General features: G+C 37.4%; 1 protein-coding gene across 1 annotated transcript in view; it reads right to left on the minus strand.

The window, feature by feature from the left end:
* LOC119147957 (potassium voltage-gated channel subfamily KQT member 1-like) overlaps positions 1-19,581 on the minus strand; it is a 510,752-nt gene that overhangs the window by 452,683 nt on the left and 38,488 nt on the right. The window contains exons 3-5 of the mRNA XM_037387400.1: positions 11,470-11,596; positions 6,188-6,266; positions 3,909-4,005 (exon numbers count right to left, since the gene is read on the minus strand). Of these exons, the coding sequence (XP_037243297.1) occupies positions 3,909-4,005; positions 6,188-6,266; positions 11,470-11,596 (303 nt within the window). The remainder of the gene's footprint in view (positions 1-3,908; positions 4,006-6,187; positions 6,267-11,469; positions 11,597-19,581) is intronic.

A 19,581-nucleotide genomic window follows, 5' to 3' on the forward strand; every position in this document is an offset into this window, starting at 1 on the left:
TTGCACATATTTAACAACCTTTATCATGAAATATTGTTGTGCTACATCTTCATGGGCACCTTCCTTAAATTCTTGACAAGTTATTTTTCTTTCCTTGGATCAAAATCAATAGAGGAATTAAAATATTGCTATACAAAAAAATTTAAAATTGAAACCTGTCTAAGGATTACCTCCACTCATAAAGTATGTCAGGTTTTCACAGATTTTCTGTAACAGTCTACCAACATTTCTCAAACCATTTCTGAGGGTTTTATCATCAAACCTCCTTCAGATCTTTTATTTATTTATTTATTTATCTATCTATCTAGTTATTTATTTATTTATTTATTTTATTTACATTATAAAAGCTTTCGGGGAAAATGTAGTCCTGGAAGCTAGTAACTGCATTCAACAGCAGCAACTATATATATCCTTCCTTCTGCTATAGCACTAATTAAAAGTAGATTCAGAAAGTTGCTAAGCAATCTTGGCACAAAGCAAAGTAGGTAGTTTTTCTCTAATCATTTGATAATGACCTAAATAATGAAATCTTATAGTATTCAGTTTTGCCCATGGGCAAGTCTTTTAATCTAAGCCTTAACTTTTTGCAGACCTGTTTGCTAAACAAGACTTTTCATTAGTTCAGGTTTCTATGCTGGTCACCATTCTTTTCTCACTTTTTTCTCTAACGATGACGGTACGCTCTGTATTTGTAGATATGACATCATTCCTCTGAAAAGTTCCTTGTGTTTACATTTATAGTTGAATATATGCATTTCTCCAATTTTTTCACATTTTTTTTTGTTTGCTTACAAAATATTTTTTCAATGCAGGATGAAACTGTTTAACACCTGAGACTGTAAGTTCAATGATCCTTAGAAAGCTACAACAGAAATGGAGGCTAATTCTGGTTGTGTGCTTACAAAGAAAACACTCCGCTTTCACCTCTAGCAGATTTGTGACTTCCTGCCACATCAACAGCAATCTTTTAGTTACACTTGGTGTGTTGCTTACATCTCAGATATTAATAGATTTTACATGTTGAGGAATGTTAATTTCGTCTCAGAGGACAGAATTAGAGAGTAGATGATAATTGGAATATTTCTGTGTTGAGTGCTGGTTTTTTGAAAAGTGGGCAGAAAAATGTGCTTTTCAGAAGTGCTATGCATAGTCTTATGAGATCCTTTCAAAGTGGTTGAAACATCAACAGAACCACTTGACTTATTTCACCGTTGGCACATTCAGCTCCAGCCTTATTCACCTAAAGACTGAATTCTTTAAGTAAAGACCAGATGAAAATGCAATTGCCTTATACTTATTCTAAATGTCAATCCATGTTACATATGTATTGAAAGATGAAAATATATACCTATATTTAATTATTAAGAATGGCAGTTATCTAATACGTACCGCATGTAAGAGAGACTACAGATTTTAAAATAATACATGCTTCAAGAAATATGGATAGATTGGCGTCTACCAATGTCAAATAGTATTAATTGATACATGATCTCATAGGAAGGAGCATTTTGCAGAAATAAGGCCTTAAAACTTCACATTTGTATGATATTTTAATAGATAAGAGTTTAAGAATAAATAGTGCTGCCTAATAAGAATTAGTGTTTTCAGCAAGGACTTTCAGACACATATATGCAAAGGAAACAGAAAAACAAAAACCAAATATACACAAAGGTAAATTTGAATATTGAGAGACTTGAGTCAACACATTTTTTTATCTTAGACAGATTTATATTTTCAGTTACAATAAGGACCACACGATATTAAATTCAACACTTGGGAAAAATACAAGAAAACCCCAGATCCACAATTCATCAGTAACATCCTCCTCAAAGGAGTAGAAGACCTCAAAAGCAAGGTGACGAATAAGTAAAACTAATTGAGAGGCTTACAAGCTCTAGCCGGATTGGCTAACTCCGTTTTTCAGTAAGTTGCATGAATTTTCCATGTCTTTCCATCACCACATATGATATTGACTCATGTTTTGTTGCTTTTGGCAAGAAATGCTTGCATAAGCTCAACCTGCTGAAAATAGAAGTGCATCCTAGCCAAATCGGGCCTGAATGAGCTAATACAGCTATATGTAAAATTCCAAAACACATGGAAATCATTGGTGACAACTGTAGAAAGCTCTTCTGGGCCCACAGAGGACCAAGTGCTTGTTATTTTCACAGGTAACAAAGACATGAATTTATTTTCTGACATTGTTTAAGGATTTAGGGTCCCATTTTTGCTGAAAGAGTACCAAACTCAACAAATAAATTAAGGCCTTGTACTCTGCCTGGAAAGAAAAAACAGCTGAGGTGTTTTTGTTCTGTTTTGTTAATTTAAAACAAAAATTTCTTTAAGGGACTGGATAGGAATAAAGGTTCCATTTTCCCTTCCATGCTAGGATTTCAGTTACACTTGTCCAATGTCAATACAGAGCGGTGTGTTTGATTTTTTTTTTTTTAATGTGTTAGTGGGTGATCTGCTTTGACAAGTACTACAGATCTGTAGAGTTTTATATCATCATAATCACTTCTTTGGATTAGCAGAACTTCAGATGCATTTATTCATAAAATCACTTCTCCAAAGGTATTTTTTTTTCCTTTTAAATCATTGAACTTATTTATGTTTATGACATTTAAAACTTAAGTGTTATATTTTGGAGACAGTATTTCCAGATTCTTGACTAAAACTCTTAACACCCACAGGAAAAAATTCTCTCAAACACCTCTGTCAGTGAGTTTAGTAAATGTTGAGAAAGTGTATTTGAATATCAGCTCTGCCCTAGCTAGATATCCAGGCCATAATAAATGAAGACCACACAGACTTGGAGCATTAAAAGTCATACTGTTGTACAGGCTGAAAGTTGGCTTTATACTGGAGCACTTCAGTGTGCATCAATGCTGCACAGCCATCATGACATAGAATTTCCTACAGTACTGGGGGAAAAAATAAAGGGAAGAAAAGTAACTTTTAATATTAAATTAATCTTTTGGATTAAGTACCTCCCATTCTCTGGCCCAGAACAAGACTTTTTTATGTTTCATTCTAGGAAATTAAATAATGTCTGTGTGGGAATCCGTAAATATTCGTCAATATCTGGAGGAAAAATCTACACTCATAAAGAGCAGGTTAAAGAATCACACTTAGAAGTCTGATGTAAAGATTCATAGCACAGTATTAGCCCTCCACAATATGGTATGATATGCAAGATCTAAAGGCTAATGATAAACGTTTATTATTATGTTCACAAAGCTAATGCAAGAGATTCCATGAAGCCTCAAAAAGAAGCCTTCAACTGGAAATTTTTAAAAGTCTGTGCTAAAATATTTGAGCTTTTCCTGCTTAATGAACCTTTATACAGAATAACTCTTTCAAAGCTTTAATGGACATATAACTATTTACAGCCAAGTTTACCTCTGTGACTACACCATTCAAAAAGTAACTTTTCTTGATACTATTATAACATAGTTAGCATTTTTATTTGTAGAATTGATTAGAAAAGTCCTTATATAAGCAAAGAAAACAGAACGATTTAAATAATTGACTTGCTTTATCAAGGCTTTTCCACTAATACTTGTTTTTCCACAGAACAACCAAGCTAGGACCACATCTTCTGTGAAGACAGTGGACAAATTTTGCCATATGAAAGGCACGCCACATAACTGCATTTAATAAATTATATTGAATAACATGAAAGAGTACAACAGTTAATTTCCAAAAATAATACTGATGCTGATATCCTGTTAGCCACTGACCTGAAGTAAAGAATAGTGTTCCCATTTTAAAAGCAGAAACACATGACAGACTTTTAGTTTTCCTTCTGCAACAGTAACTGTTCATCTAAATCGGACTATGATTTGAAGTCCATGAAAAGAATATACTAAAGTAAACAACATGCTGGGGATTTTAAGGTCTAGTACCTGACGATGTATGAAAACAACTGATCCTAATAGTCGCCAGGTGCCACCCTGTCGATCCACATGAAGCATGCGAAGTATCTGGAGAAACCGGATCCCCCTGTGAGAAAAACAGGACATTAAGTAAAACTAATGATTGAGAACAATACTGCTTTATCTATACATAGTTGACTCTATTCACTAACATCTGACGTATTAAAGAACTGTGATAGCATTGCCCTAGGCTAGGGTTGTTACATCTTAGGCTGGAGGCATCTCAGTAGTCAGTATGTTTAGATCACATTTCATTATATTCAAATATAGCAGAAGTTTTGACTAGCACAACCATTAGTTAAAAGAAAAACAAACCCAAAATGTCTAAAATACTTGTTTTCAACTCAGAAGAAACTTGCCTATTTTACTTGACTATGATTCTCATAACTTCAGTGACTGGGTATATGAACACTGTATCTCATTGGAATAATAATTTTAATTAGCTGGAAACTTTAAAATACCCACTTAAAACCTCTTAATTAGAACATGAGTCTAAGAAGAATTGTAAGACTACTAAATACATAAGCACCAATAAACTTATGTAATGCAATAGCTCATTGGTCACTTATGTCAGGGGAGGAGAGATCTACATGTAGCTCCCCTGTACAAATATTAGACACACCTCTCAATGCTTTGACCTGATGGCAGTTCTCGATTTTCCCATCTCTGTTGTATAAGAGATGGTTACAGCTATGTTACTGCCAAGTGCTGCATGCATGTTATAGGCTAGCAGTTTTAAAAATCAAGATAGTGAACAAGAAAATCCAGATATGCAGCCTCTGGATATGCACAACCCATTTCCTCTGAAAAGAGAAAAGAAATTGGTTGGAAAGACCATTTTTACCAATGTAGTGAACTCATAACAGTAAGGACAGAAAGCTATCAGATTCTGCTATGAACTCTGTAGTTCACTCTGTGAACTAGGTTTCAGTCTCACTGGTTGCTGCAGTGATCAAAATGTCAACTTGTCATACCTAGTGGGTCTGGAGCTTGCAACTTTGTTCTACAAGAAAACAACCTAACACGCATGTACCCATGTTTTCTGGGATTGCTGGAATTTAAGGGAGGTCCGAAGAGGACCATAACATTTCACCTTAAAAGCAAAGGCAAGGATATGGGATTCATTCCTTCATAATTCAAAACCAGCCACTCACATCACAGCTCTAAGGAAACCTGATGGGAATAAGACTTGCCTGACCCAGATGGTTTTTCAATGGGGCCATAACAGCACTGCAGAGATGTGGGTTAAGTTTCTCTGGCAGAAAGCATTCTGAGTTGTAGGACAGTGACTGTATAATTAACACCAGGAAAGGTTGCACTGAGACAAAGCCACCTGGGTTCACATATAAACACGCAGCAGGCATTTTCATTAAAGTCCTTCCTACACTTCTAGTTAAATTAAACAACATCTTTGGAATTTTCACATTCACCCCGCTCTCCTACTAGATGAACTTATAAATCATATTCATGCTGCCTCTGTGAGTCTTTATCATCATGTAATGATTAATCTTCCAGGGTAATAGTTACCTTAAAAATACTTTATAATTGTAGTTCCCTCTACTGTTTATCTACACAGCTAGACATTTTAGAAAGTACTGTACATTCTCTCTTCCCGGTGATTAGACTGCATTGGAAACCAGAGGCTTGTAATAGAACACGTAACACATCTTGCAAGTTTAGTTAGAACGAGTGGGAAGTACACCTACTCTGCTTATCATGCCTTTCTCTATTTACCCACTTTACTTCCAAAATAAGCTTGCAGTATTTGATGCAAGCTGAACAAACACTGTAGACATCAAATGTTTCTGGTTCATGTATGTTATGAGTTACTTGTGCCAAACAAATCCACCAAAGCATAATTACTCTTTAAACAAAGTAATTACTCATACTCAAAAAGTACCAAGTTAAGTGCTGTCTGGATTACTTCTTAAATAAACTGATGTTCTGTAATGCTCTATTGTCTCAGAAAGAGACCCGTTTGATGTTTTCTATAGGACATAATGTTTATTTTTTTCCTCATGGCTTCAGCAGCTTCAGCATTCCCACTATTTTTCATATGCCTTGCTTCTACACTCTTGTTTCCCAACCAGTGATCATGCACAATAACACAGTCTTCCACTGTCCAGTGTTTCAATAAAATAACTTTTCCTATATTAGGAAAATTACATATACTTCAGAAACTGGGAAATTAGATATACATCTAATAAATTCTGTGGCTGTGAAGAGCTACAGTCACTAGAAGAACATACCTTATTGCAGAGGTGGCAAACACCTGTCCATTAGATCCTATGCTCAGAACAATAATTGAAGCTACTACCACAATTAGATCTGTTTGGGGGGAAAAAAGAAACAGTAGAAAGAATGCATTAAATGTTAGTTCTCAACATTGCAACACACAACAAATACAGACTGAGGAAAGCAGTTTAAAACAAGAAATGAAGCTAGCTGAAATTTGGTGGGGAGGAAGTTAATGTAATAGTTTCACATCAAAAAAACAATGACTACAGTTTCTTCCATGATTAATTTAATAATGGAAATTTTAAAGTTCCTGACAGATCAGGCAGCTTTAAACACAAAAACAACAAAAGCAAAGGCATATGCATACCCTAGAAATGAATCCACATCTTGGCTTAAGGCTCTTGATTTAAGCAGGAAAGTAAAGGTTTTCTTCGATCAACAATGAAATGCATAAATTCAAGTATCATATCCATATATACACACATACACAGTTTAAAAATTGTATCACAGCTGTAAAGCCAAGCTTTCAAAGTTTAGGGAACTGTCATAACAAAGTTGCCTAAAAAGAATCGGAGTTGTTGGTTTACTTTGTGATACAGTCTTTAATTGTCTGAAAAAATAATTGTTTCCAGAGTTCCAATTTTTTTCCCACAGCTTCACAGTTTACACAATTCCAGCATTATACAATGCAAATAATGGATTTTGCTCACAGTGCCAGCATCCCTTATTTTCTCTTATCCTAGTTCAGTGAACAGGTCTATTGCTTTGAATTATTGAACCCTATTCTAACATTATTCTGAGAAGATATTTTTCTGATTTCCTCATGGGCATTTCTGTGGTAATTCTCTTCAGAGCATCTCAATGCTTCACTTTCAAATTCTAACCAGAAAATAAAGGATAGTATTATAAATGAGTAGCAAATGTAGACAGAATGAGGAAAAGTTTTTGTAAATTTGCCTTGCCAGTTTTAAACAAGCAGCACTTTATTCTTCAGAGCACTTAACATTATATAGCACTTCCAAAAAACCAGTGCCTGCTGACTTCTCTTGCAGCTGTGAGAGCTCAGAACCTTTGTAATCTAACTTCAAAGTTTTCATTTGGACATCCAGAAAATGAGGTACACTTGTGAAAACTGATTTAAATGACTGCCACAGTTTCCATGTGATGCCTAGGCAAGATGCAGGATAGAATCCAACATCAGAGGGAACAACAGTTGCCTTCCACAAGAGTGACTTTTTTTACCCCTCTCCTTTAAACTTTCCGCTTCATTCGCAACCATGTAGTTGCTGCACCAAATGTTGCAGCAGTTCTACAACCAACAGTATCCTTCACTCTCACTTGGATTAATTTCCAGTCCCAGTCTGATACTTGCTGTAAAAGCAGGGTTCCTCCCCAAGGGAGAGCACTCAGTCAGTTTAAAGACTGTAGTACAATAATTGTACATTTATGAAGATGAAAATACATATAGGGAGGGATAAGTTCAGGCTACAGAAAGAGCTTCCGTTTTAGGATAATCTTAAATTTTGAGTACCTGATCTTCCAATTTTTTATGCCGTTCCTTTATAGTGTACATTGTGAACATATGTTTGTAAATTCTCAGAATTTAGGGAGGTTTTTCTTCCCATTGTATCATAATACAGATCTTCACTCTTCAGCAAATGATGCACCAATGTCCTTACTAAATTATCAGACATACATATACATACCCATCTCCTGACCAGCAATGAAGGACAAAACTGACACTTCTGAAGTGAGTTTCAATCAGGTAGTAACATAGATTCTTCATTTGTACTTCCTACTTTTTTGAAAGTGTGTTCTACATGGTAGAGATATTTCATTTTTTCAAAAAAACAATCTGTTGTTCTGTCTCTGCTTCTTCTCTGTTCCTAGTTTTCATGCCAGTTTCTAATCTTTAGGCTTCTCATACTAATCCCAGCTGACTGGTTCAAGCATACTGGTCCTATTTTACACTCTAGGTCTTTGGCATATTCTTCTGCCCTTACCTTGCCCCCTTTCAATCCCATGTATTTTTGTCCCCTCCTTTTTTTTCCTTCAACCTCCTGCTTGCTCGTCAGTCTCTTTATACAACCTTCTCCCAGACTCTTACATCACATCCATCCTTCTGTCATTTCACTGAGCCTGTATGTCCCATTCCATTCCTCCTATGTCACCACTTCACCTCAGCATTTGAGCCTGGTATTTTCCCTTTCCACGTGCCCTGGGCGGTTTCAGGAAAAAACGTATAAAACCAAAATCAACAGATTTTCCACTTCCAGTCCCAGCGCTACTGCTCACAGAAAACTGAAATTTGAATTGTGCAGGCTTACTTCAAATTGAATCTTTGAAGAATATAAAAGCATTCTCTATCATGGCATTTTAAGTATACATGAGCTACCAATTGTTCAGAGGCTTGTTGTCACCTAGGAGCTGATTTACAGTGACAGTCAAAAAAGCTATTTTCTCATTAAGTTTCAAGTGTCTGCTTCAAAGTGTGAAAGTGCTAGTGCTTCTCCGTAAGAAATTGTCAGAATTGCCTTTTTCAGGAACAGCTTAAATATTTTGCATGAAATGTCTCCACAAGACTCAAACTGAGGCAGAGACTTGGCATGGAAAATACCAGGACAAATAGCCAACATTTGTTTAAATAACTTTTTCAACTCTAATAAGAAATAGTATTTAGAGTAGCATTATATTAGTATTTATGTTAGTTTTTTAAAAAGAAAGTGTTGGGAAGACTTGACAATTTTAAAAATTCAGTTTCAGTAATTTATAAACAGCAATATGTGGATATCCTTCCCATTCTACCTACTTAGATGTTTGCAAATATGTCTATATATACACACGAGGTGTAAAGAGACAAAAATGACAGCATCTTCTATATAATGTGCATTACATATGTAGATGACAGACCTACATAAATCCCTGTGATTTAGAATGTGCTTTGAAAACCTCGTCCACTGCTAGTCCACTGTCCTCGTGGCTTACTCTTATGTTCTGAATCCTTGAGAAATTCCAAATGGCTGCCATTTTTATCTATAATATCAGCTTGACACTGAAATATTACTTAGTTATGCACAAACTTCAGCATAGCGCATAGCAACACCTATAATGCAGCAACAGTAGTAGTTGTTTTGAGCAAATTGCTGGCTTGTTTCTAATGCTCTCACAAATTTACTTTCTAATATGCAATTATCAGCTTTTTGATTAAAAACAATTCAAAAACAATTCATCCTCATAGTAGATGAGGACCACTCTCTTTAAACCTGCTCATTCTGTGAACTAGGGAATGAAGAAGCATGGAGAGACAAAGCAATTTTTCTAGGGATTCTTGGTATGCTGAGAATGAGTTCAATTATTTCTCCTGACAAGTTCTTTTCTCACATGTCATCAACCATGAACTGTATGCTAACTTTAGAAAACCTACATAAAAAATAAAAAAAATTGATTTACAAGGTGGAGAAGTTGCATCATTTTCCATTTTAGATAAAATTTTAAAAGACCGTTCTAGAAACAGTGCGATCTATGTTAATGTTTTCCTTCCTCAGTCATAGAAGTGACTTATATATAGAAGTAACTAATAGTTAACATACTGTTTTATGCAGCATGGGCTGCAATAATATTAAACAAGTGTATAAAAGAAGTAATAACTAAGTTTGACTACTAAAGCTCTTTCCTGTAATAAGAACGAAAATATTTTTTATTTACAATTAGAGAGGGGCAAAAAAAAGAAGGAGAATGGGAGTAAAGAACGTCAAAATTCCTACCCAAGCCAAACTTTCTAAGAATTAATCCAAATTTCAGCATGGACAAAAACCCATGAAAGAAATCTCTCTGATGTCAAAGACATTTCAGTGATATTTTCTGATTTTAAAATAAAATTAAAAAAATATATTAATTTAAAAGTAAAATGAATACATTATTTCTTACATTCTGTTGTAATCCTTCAGTTATTGTATTGTAATCCTTTAAATATTTTATTTTTATTGATTTGAAAATGATAGGATCAGTCAGTATGATTCTATCATTCACAGCAGATGTATTTCCCAAGTTTAGCTATTTGGCTTAATGTAGACACAGTTCCATCTGCAATTGATGTTTAAAAATAAATCTTGACTTTAAATGCATTGTATTCTTACAGGAATTTAAAATGTAAAACCAGTCCTGATACCTGTGAATGCACAGCCAGATGTAGTCATTCTTAGCTTTTCTTAACAAAAACCACTATATCTTCTCCAAGGGCTATACAAACACATTGTGGTAGATGCACATATCAGTATATAGAACCACTACCAAGTTGAAATCACAGTTTAACGGGACTTCCACATTTTCTCCTGCACCTGTGTACTCTAATATACCTTCCCAGGAAGCATTTTTTAATTGAAAGATAAGTCAAGAACATGATTAGAAGACTAAAAAAAGGCTTCATGGTTAGATCATGAAACAGGATCAGCTCTAGAAGGAGCTGAAGATTTTGTTTGTATGTAATGAAACACTTCCTTCTCAATAACCCAAAACTGAGTACAGTATCTCATCACATTACTCACTACCCACATCTAGATGTATAATAGAATATGTTGTTTCCTGAGTTTTTGCACGGTTTCATAAAATCACAGGTGGTTAAGAAAACATCAACTCATTCTTTTTTCACCTCTGAGTAATGTAAAATTCACAGCTCTGCTGGAATCTATATAAAATCACAGGCTTAAAACAGAAACACTGATTTTATGGTCTGCTACAGTTTTGTCCAAACATCACCTTTATTAATCCCTCACTGTCCCACAGTTTCTATTAGTTACCTCTCCCCCCTTAAACTCTCTACTCCAGTGATGCTACCCACAATAGTCCCTCAAACCATCTAAAACTGCTTAACTTTAATACTATCCAGGGGTATTTTTCCAGAATTATACTTAACCCATTTCCATGTTTTTCCCAATTTATACTCACCTTTGTGTTTGCTCACTAAAGAAGACCTAAGGAAGGATTTTGTATTCAAAATCTTGCCAACTTGATCCAATTACACAAGCAGGTTTAATAAAGATTTCTTCACTTTATCATTTTGCCTCTCTTAAGCTGATGTCTGCCTGTGTCTCACAGACATATTTTAAATGTTCAGTTCTAGCAATTCAAAAGAAGAAATAATTGCACAGGTTCACAAAGCAGACAAGTGCTTGAGTGATAGACATAGATCAGAACTGCAATATGATGTCTGCATTAACTGACATCTTTACTTTAAACCAGATGATAAAAGCAAAGTTAAAGAAAAAAAAAAAAAGAGAGAGAGTTTAAATCTTACCGATAACTGATATGGGCTTTCTGGCAAACCGTATTCTTCCCTGGAAGCCAACATACTTACTCCTGCAGCCTGCAGACCACAATCGGACGACATACTCAGCACCAAAAAACACAACCAGAACTATTTCCTATTAGAATTAAAAGGACAAAATTTAATTTTTTTTCATTAAAAGACAGACTACAGTTTGCACATCTAATTTATTCCTATGACAAATAGAAATAAGCTTGTTGAGATGAAAGATGCTATAAAAAGCATTGTGCCTAGTCTGCTCACTTTTTATATGCATATGCCAGACCGTATGTAAAAGGGAGATATAACGTGTTCCTGAATGTGATTTGCATGAGTAAAAGGGTGGTTTAAACTCCATTACATCAGTAAATCATAGGGGAAAACACAATATTCTTTTGGTTCTTTCCAAAACTTAAAATTAAAAAAAAAAAAAAAAGAAATTAAGGGAGGCTACAAGCATATTATTCCTAAAACTAACAAACATATGAAACAATTCTAGATTGTGAAACAGAATTTATAAAGATCAAACCAAAAAGTGTAATACCAACTTTTTTGTATTCCAAATAGAATTATAGAATTACTCAGTTTGGAAGGGACCCATAAGGATCATCAAGTCCAACTCCCTGCTCCTTGCAGGACTACCTAAAATGAAATTGTATTACTGGGGAGCCCATTTCAGCGACCAACCAACCTCCCACTGAAGAACCTTTTCCTAATGTCCAATCTGAACTTCCCCTGATGCAGCTTCATTCCATTTCCTCATGCCCCATCACTGGTCTCCAGAGAGAGGAGATCAGCACCTCTGCCTCCACTGCCCCTCTTGAGGAAGTTGTAGACTGTGATGAGGTCATCCCTCAGCCTTCTCTTCTCCAAGCTGAATAAAACAAATGACTGCAGCCCCTCCTTGTAAGTCCTGCCCTTGATGCTTTTCACCATCTTGGTTGCTCTCCTCCGGACACACTCCAATAGCATTATGCCCTTATATTGAGGAGTCCTAAACCACTCACGCTGGGGCTCCACCATTGCAGTGCCGAGTGGGACAACCACCTCCCTCAAGCAGCTAGCTCTGCTGTGCTTGATGCAGCCCAGGACACGGTTGGCCCTTTTGGCTGCCAGGGCCAACTCATATTAACTCATATTTAATTTGCCATCAACCAAAACCCCCAGATCTCTTTCCACAGGGCTACTCAATAGCTGTTCATCCCCCATTTTGTATGTATAACCAGGATTGCCCTGTCCCAAGTGGTGAATAAAGCACTTGCTTTTGTTGATTTTCATACAGTTGACGATTGTCCAGCTCTCTAGTCTATCCAGATCTCTCTGTAAGGCCTCTCTACCCTCAAGGGAGTCCAAAGCTCCTCCTAGTTTAGTATCATTGCCAAACTTAATGTACCTTTGATTCCTGTATCCAGATAATTTAGAAAAACATTAAGAGCGCTGGCCCTAAAACTGAACCCTGGGGAACCCCACTGGTGACTGACCGCCAGCCTGATGTAATCCCATTTACTATAACTGTTTCAGCCCAACCCATCAGCCTATTGCTCACCCAACATATTATGGATTTGTCTAGCTGTGTGCTGGACAGTTTACCAGAAGGATATTGTGAAAGACTATCAAAAGTTTTGCTAAAATCCAAAACTACCACATCTACTGACTTCCCTTGGTCAACTTTGAGTGAGTTTGTCATAAGAGGGGATTAAGTTGGTTAAGCAGGAATTTCCCCTTGTGAACCCGTGCTGGCTATGACCAATGACTGTGTTGTCTCTCAACTGTTTTTCAGTAACTCCTAGAATAACCTTCTCCATAATTATATTGGGCACTGAAGTGAGACTGACAGGCCTATAATTACTAGGGTCCTCCTTCTTGTCCTTCTTGAAAACTGGGACAACATTTGACCAGCTTTCAGTCAACTGGGACCTCTCCAGATTCCCAAGAGCATTGAAAAATACTGGAAAGAGGTCCTGCAATGACATTGGCCAGCCCTTTGAGTACCCTGGGATGAGCCCTATCAGGCCCCATAGATTTAGACACAGGTCTTGAAGACAGGTGGAAAAGGCATTAAATGTCTCCACTTTGCATCCCTATTTGTGAGGTGACCAACCTCATCAAGCAACAGCCCAATGCTATCTCTGCTTCTCCTTTTGCTATTAACATATATTTAAAAGTCTTTTTTGTTGTTCTTCACAGTGCTGGTCAGCTTGAACTCTAAGCGTGCTTCAGCTGCACAAATTTTGTCCCTACTGTGGCTAACAGTATCTCTGTAGTCCTCCTGTGTTGCCTGTCCCTGCTTTCAATGTCCTTGTATTTCCTTTTCCGTCTAAGTTCTAGAAGATCCCTGTTCAGCCAAGCTAGTCTTCTTCCCTGCTTGTTTGATTTCCAGCACTTTGGAATAAGCTAGTCTTCTGCCCTGCTTGTTTGATTTCCAACACTTTGGAATTGCCTGTTCTGTACTCTTAAGAGATGGCTTCTAAAAAGTGACCAGCATTCATGGACCCCAATACCTTCAAAAGCAGCTTTCCAGGATACCTTACTAACTAACTAGCTCCTTCAGCAGCCTGAATTCTGCTCTCCCCATATCCAGGATCAAACTTATGCTGGCAATTTTTCTATCACCAGCTTTTGAAACTCACCAACTTCATAGTTACTGTGACTAACACAGCCATCAATTACTACTTCACACACAAATCACTCTCTGCTTATAAACAACAAATCTAGGAAGGTACCTTTCCTAGTCAGCTACCTGCACCAAGAAGTTATCTTCAACGTGCTTCCAAAATCTCCTGGACCTGTTTGTGTCCACTGTACAATATTTCCAGTTAACATCTGGGAAGTTAAAATCACCCATAAGGATTGATTTTATTTTTTATGATGACCATGGTGTCATCGTCCTGGCTGGGTGGTTGATAGTAGACTCCCACGATGACTTCTGCTTTATTTGCTTTCCCCTTCTTCCTTACCCAGAGGCTCTCAACTGTGACAACACCAACAGCAAGTGTCATCTGATCCAACCCCTCCCTTACCTACAGCACCACCACCCCACCTTGCCTGCCTTGCCTACCCCTCCTGAAGACCTATGACCTCCATTGTGGCACCCCAGTCACAGGACTCATCCCACCAGGTTTCACTTATGCCAATGCTGTCATAGCTCTGGGACTGGCCCAAAGTTTCTAGCTCCTCTTTTATATCCCTTATGCTTTGCATGTTAGTACGGAGACATTTCAAATGTGCTCCAGTGTACTGAGCTCATCATAGAACAGACTGAAGGACCTTGATAGCACACCACCCCTCAAACACCCGCATATCATGACCAGGTTTATCTCTAGCATATCTGTTTTAGCCCTTTCCCCCTTCAATTGTAGTATAAAGCTCTTTCAATGAGCCCTGGTAACTCCTGCACAAAGATCCTTTTCGCCATTTGAGACAGGTGTACCCCATCTGTTGCCAGGAGGCTGGGTGTCGTGTAGGCTAACCCATGATCAAAAAACCCAAAATTTCTGCCAATGACACTAGGCTCAGAGCCAAATGTTGATCTACTGGCTCTTCCTTTTTCTTCCCTCACTGCTCCCTGCAGCTGGAAGGATAGAGGAGAACATCACCTGTGCTTCTGATCCCTTAACCAGTTGTCCCAAGGCCCTGAAGTCTCTCTTGATTGTCTTTGGACTTCTCTACTGCAACTTCATCTCTGCCTACATGAAAACTCAATAATGGATAATAATCTGAGGGCCATACCAGGGCAGGAGGCTTTCTCTTCTTATCTTTAACCCCGGCAGTGACTTCCCAAAGAAGTAGGTCCAGTCTGCATACTGGGCACCCTTCAGCCTGGCATCTAGGTGGCAGCATGTTCCAACCAGAGCTCTGCTGGGCAGCTGTGTCAGTTGTGGTGGTTGCAGAGTTTAGAGAGGACACGGCCTTCTGCCCAGTGGATACCACTGTCCCCGGTTGAGCTGACAGAGCCACAGTGCCCTTCTTGCATGTAAACTTTCACCCCACACCCTCTTTGCCCTTGCGGGTCACCAGTGCTCCCCAGAGGTTTTTTTTCAGGGTGGTCTCAGCCACACCATGTCCTGTCAGCTGCTGTGGTGTGAGCTGGGCATCCCTAGCAGCTCTATCAGCTCCCCTGGAGGTTTTCCTCATTCAGGACACCCCTATACACCATGCTGGAGCATTCCGCTGCACGTCGTGCCAGCACCAGAGCTATTCACCTCAGCAAATTACACAGAAATCAAATAAATGAATGATCTATATTTTAATATTGCTTCCGTCTATAGCACTATATTGTAAAGCATTCATGCCTAACCAAGGATCAGTATGTTTTGAGATACTTCTAAAGAAAGCAGATTAGTAAAGATCACAACACTGACAGATTTGTCGAAATCTTTGTTCCCTCCTTCCTTGTTTTCCTTTGCCATTGCAATATATTAGCACAACCAAAATACAGCTTCTAGGCTTTGTTCCAACCCAAACTGTATCCAGTAACTCAGAGTTACCAAACACCTACTACATAAATTACAGCTTTGGAAAATATTTGTATTTTAACTTAAACATGCTTGCAATCTGCACCTGGGGAATTCTAAAGCACCCAAAGAATGAACACACTTAAATCACGATTTTCACTGAATAACAATACTGACAGGTCTTCAAAACTGACATTCTGAATGGCTGAAAAGAGACCAAAGTATTTCAAAGCTGAAAAGCGGATAAGAAAAACTCTAATATGTAAAATGTCACATCAGTTTTGATTTTTAACAAAGTTAGATTAATATTTCTGTATTCACTTCTACCTCCTTGTTTTGCCTGGAATGAGAACCAAGAAAATATGCACAGTCTTCATCTGTTTTCATGGCATTTTCAGCCTGACTAAAACCAAGGATTAGTAGAAAGCTAGGAAAGTTTACAGCACAGTTTCAAGGCAGAAGCACAAGAAAATACACAGCAAAATATCTCCACAAGTTTGATTTCTTTAATCAATGCATTATCTAGAGCTTCCACAAGTAATATTTCTAAGTTTGTGCTCCGTCTGAAATCTAAATGCAAACATTTATTCAAACATAACAGTCAAAGCACAATTCAAGAACAATCTTCAAAGGAAAACAATTATTGCATTTTAGAACTCTTGCAAAATGTTCTCTCATTTATTAAATTGTCTACATTTTTACCAGGTTCCTGGTATCATCACTCAGTATCATTTTTTTTCAAGTCTCTTATTAAGGTTCTCTTATTTCCACCAAAGCACAACACTGTCTATATAGACCTGGCAGACCTGCTGGAGTAATAGTGCTGAACTTTTGCAGTAGCCTGTGAAGTCATGAGCACTTATTTCTGCAATTTGACAGAAAGCTAGTACTAAAGCTTGAACTGAAAGAGCATTTCTGAAGCAAATGGTTCCATGTCCTTATCTGTAGGCTAAAATGTAAAATGGCTGAGCTCCACTAAGCTCCACCTCAGAAATACATGTGCTCCCAGTCTTAGAGGACGAAACACAATTAGAAAGCATATTTATATGATTTTGTTGACAATGTTAGCAACTTACCCTTTGACAAGGGAAGATATCCACAGCAATTCAAATGAAAAAAAAAAACCAAAAACCAAAAACCATGTCATCCAGCCACCTCAAAAGCATGCTTCTGCCACTCAGTAGCAGTTTATTCAATGTCAGTCTTAACAGACAGCACTGATGGCAGTGGAAGAATTATTTCTACAGAAACCACATATTAAAATCACTGGATCAGTTAGGTTAAAAAAATTGCACAGAAAGGAGAAAAGCAGATAAGTGCTGAGGAAGCAAAACTTTCTTAGGCTTAGGTTATTCCTTCATGATCCCCTGAAGTGACTTTTAAAAGCTGAAATTAAACGTATCTGGGCTGAGGGTATTTTGTTCTCTAGGCAAATTCCAGAATCTATGATTTTATTTCAGCCGTCAACAAGAACCCATCTTGGTTGTGTCCAGGAAACCCTGCTGAAATCAATAAGGTTGCACAGTCTATGGAAAGGAAAAGTATATTGTTGACAGGAAGGAGGAAGAAGGAACCTCATCGTCAATAAATCTGAAATTAATTACTGATCTCCATTCATTTTGTCCTGGACAGGTCCATATTACAAACACCACAGCAATTAACACATTTGTTGGCAGCTTCAGACAGGCCAAAGACCAAAAGAGCATGGAAACTGGAGAAACATCACAGCTCTATAGGTGGTCCCTTGGGGGGCGGGGCAGGGGGGTGGGTGGGGGGAAGGAAGAATATGAAATTTACACTGTTGTGTATATTTTAATGAAAGATAGAAGACATCAATTTCCAGGGCTGTCAAGGCAGATCAAGCTTCACCTCACTAAATTCACCTTTAAAAAAGCCTAACCTGCCTCCTTTTCCTCCTATACACATAAACGCTTTTCAGAACCTTAAATTTATTGCCTCACATTTACCTTCTGGTAAAGAAAAAAAAAAAAAAGAAAACAACCAGCAATTTTCTGGGAAGTCAGAAAAAATACTTGTTCTTAGTGAAATGGCAACAAAAGATGGTGAAGAGTTGTTCCAGATAAAACATGAACCAGAAAAAATCTGCAAAATATCTGCAAATTAAATGGTATGCCAAAAATTCTCCTGACAATTTACATCCATCTGTATTTCAATTTGAGATTTTTCTCCAGATTTCTGAAACTTTCCAGAACTCTTACTTTCAAAATGGGATTATACTCACAAGGATCCCACAAAACTTTTTTTATTTAGGCTCCCAGCAGTGCTTCTTCCCTTCTGCAGGTAGTGAAGGAAAAAAAACCGTGATGAAGGATTCTCAGCAGATGTCATTAACCTGGAAAGCTTTTTGGCATCAACAGAGAGCCAGGGATTAGCTCCTCTAATTAAATCAAAACCAAAAATAGCAAGTAGGAACAAATTATTACCTCAAAAAAATAAGAGTCACATGAGTCTTGGTCAAAATAGAGCTAGTAAATAATCTTGGCTACTCTATATAGCAATTAGCTTTGAGTGCCAGCCTTCCATTTTTCTCCACAACCCTTCTCTGAACTCCTGTGAGGAAAGCAAAGGAAAGCAAAGCGGCATATCCTTTGAACAGAACAGCTGTCATAAACTGTCAGGACATTTGCCATGACCCATTGAAGGATCACAGGACAGGTGTGGAAAAACACAGAGCATCATCCTTTGTCTGAGGCACTGAACCTACTCCAGAGGCACAGCCAGAGGCACACTATTGACAAATGTACCGGTGGAGAGGGTCTTTAGGCAGCAGTGCAACTCGAATTATCTTCCAGGAAGTGGAGCACAGAGTAAGGAAACAACAGTATGGATCAGATTCTTCACACTCACATTAGTCTCTTCCTGTTTTGTTAGTGGTAAAGGACATTCTTTTCAATTTGCCACAGAATACTTCGGAAAGCATTTAACATGAAGTAATTGCCTATTCACTGAAAAGAACTGACATATAATATAATTACAGATTTTAAACTGGATGGACTTGTACAATCAAATACATCTGCTAAAGTCAGTAGCAGCATTCCATTATTCTGTGCTTGTCCATGTTGTCTGGGGAAAAAAACAAACCCAAAACCAAAACCACACACCTATAATATTCATTGCCCAGTCAGGTGGAAGCCCTTAAACTCATTTCATCTTTATATTTTTTTTTCTTTTTCTGAAGTCTAGCCACCACAGAAGTTTCCGCTCCCCACCCACCCCACCCCCCAAAAAAAGCATAAAATAATACATAGTAATGTTTATGCTCTTCTTAGTATAACTCCGTTTTATTAATTTTATTAAAAAATATGAAAAAATAAGCTTAAGGGGGAATATGTATGCAAATAACTTCCATCCCTATCTAATTCAATCAGTCAAGTAAGAACCTCTTGTGGAAAAGCCATCAATTTTTATCCAAGAATGCCATTGATAACCAAATTAAAAAATGCTCACATTAGCACAGAAAATCAACATTTTGTACTGAAGTGTGCGTAACTGAAATATATAGCCTGGAATTTACAATATGTTCCAGTACAGTTATGGATAACTGCACAGGGGAAGCAGGAGAAGGGAAGGAGTTGGGTTGGAGTGATTAAAGTGCACACATAAAAAAGACGAGTATTTTCTCAGCTGC

The sequence above is a fragment of the Falco rusticolus genome, chromosome 5 (assembly GCF_015220075.1).
Source record: "Falco rusticolus isolate bFalRus1 chromosome 5, bFalRus1.pri, whole genome shotgun sequence".
Taxonomy (NCBI): Eukaryota; Metazoa; Chordata; class Aves; order Falconiformes; family Falconidae; genus Falco; species Falco rusticolus.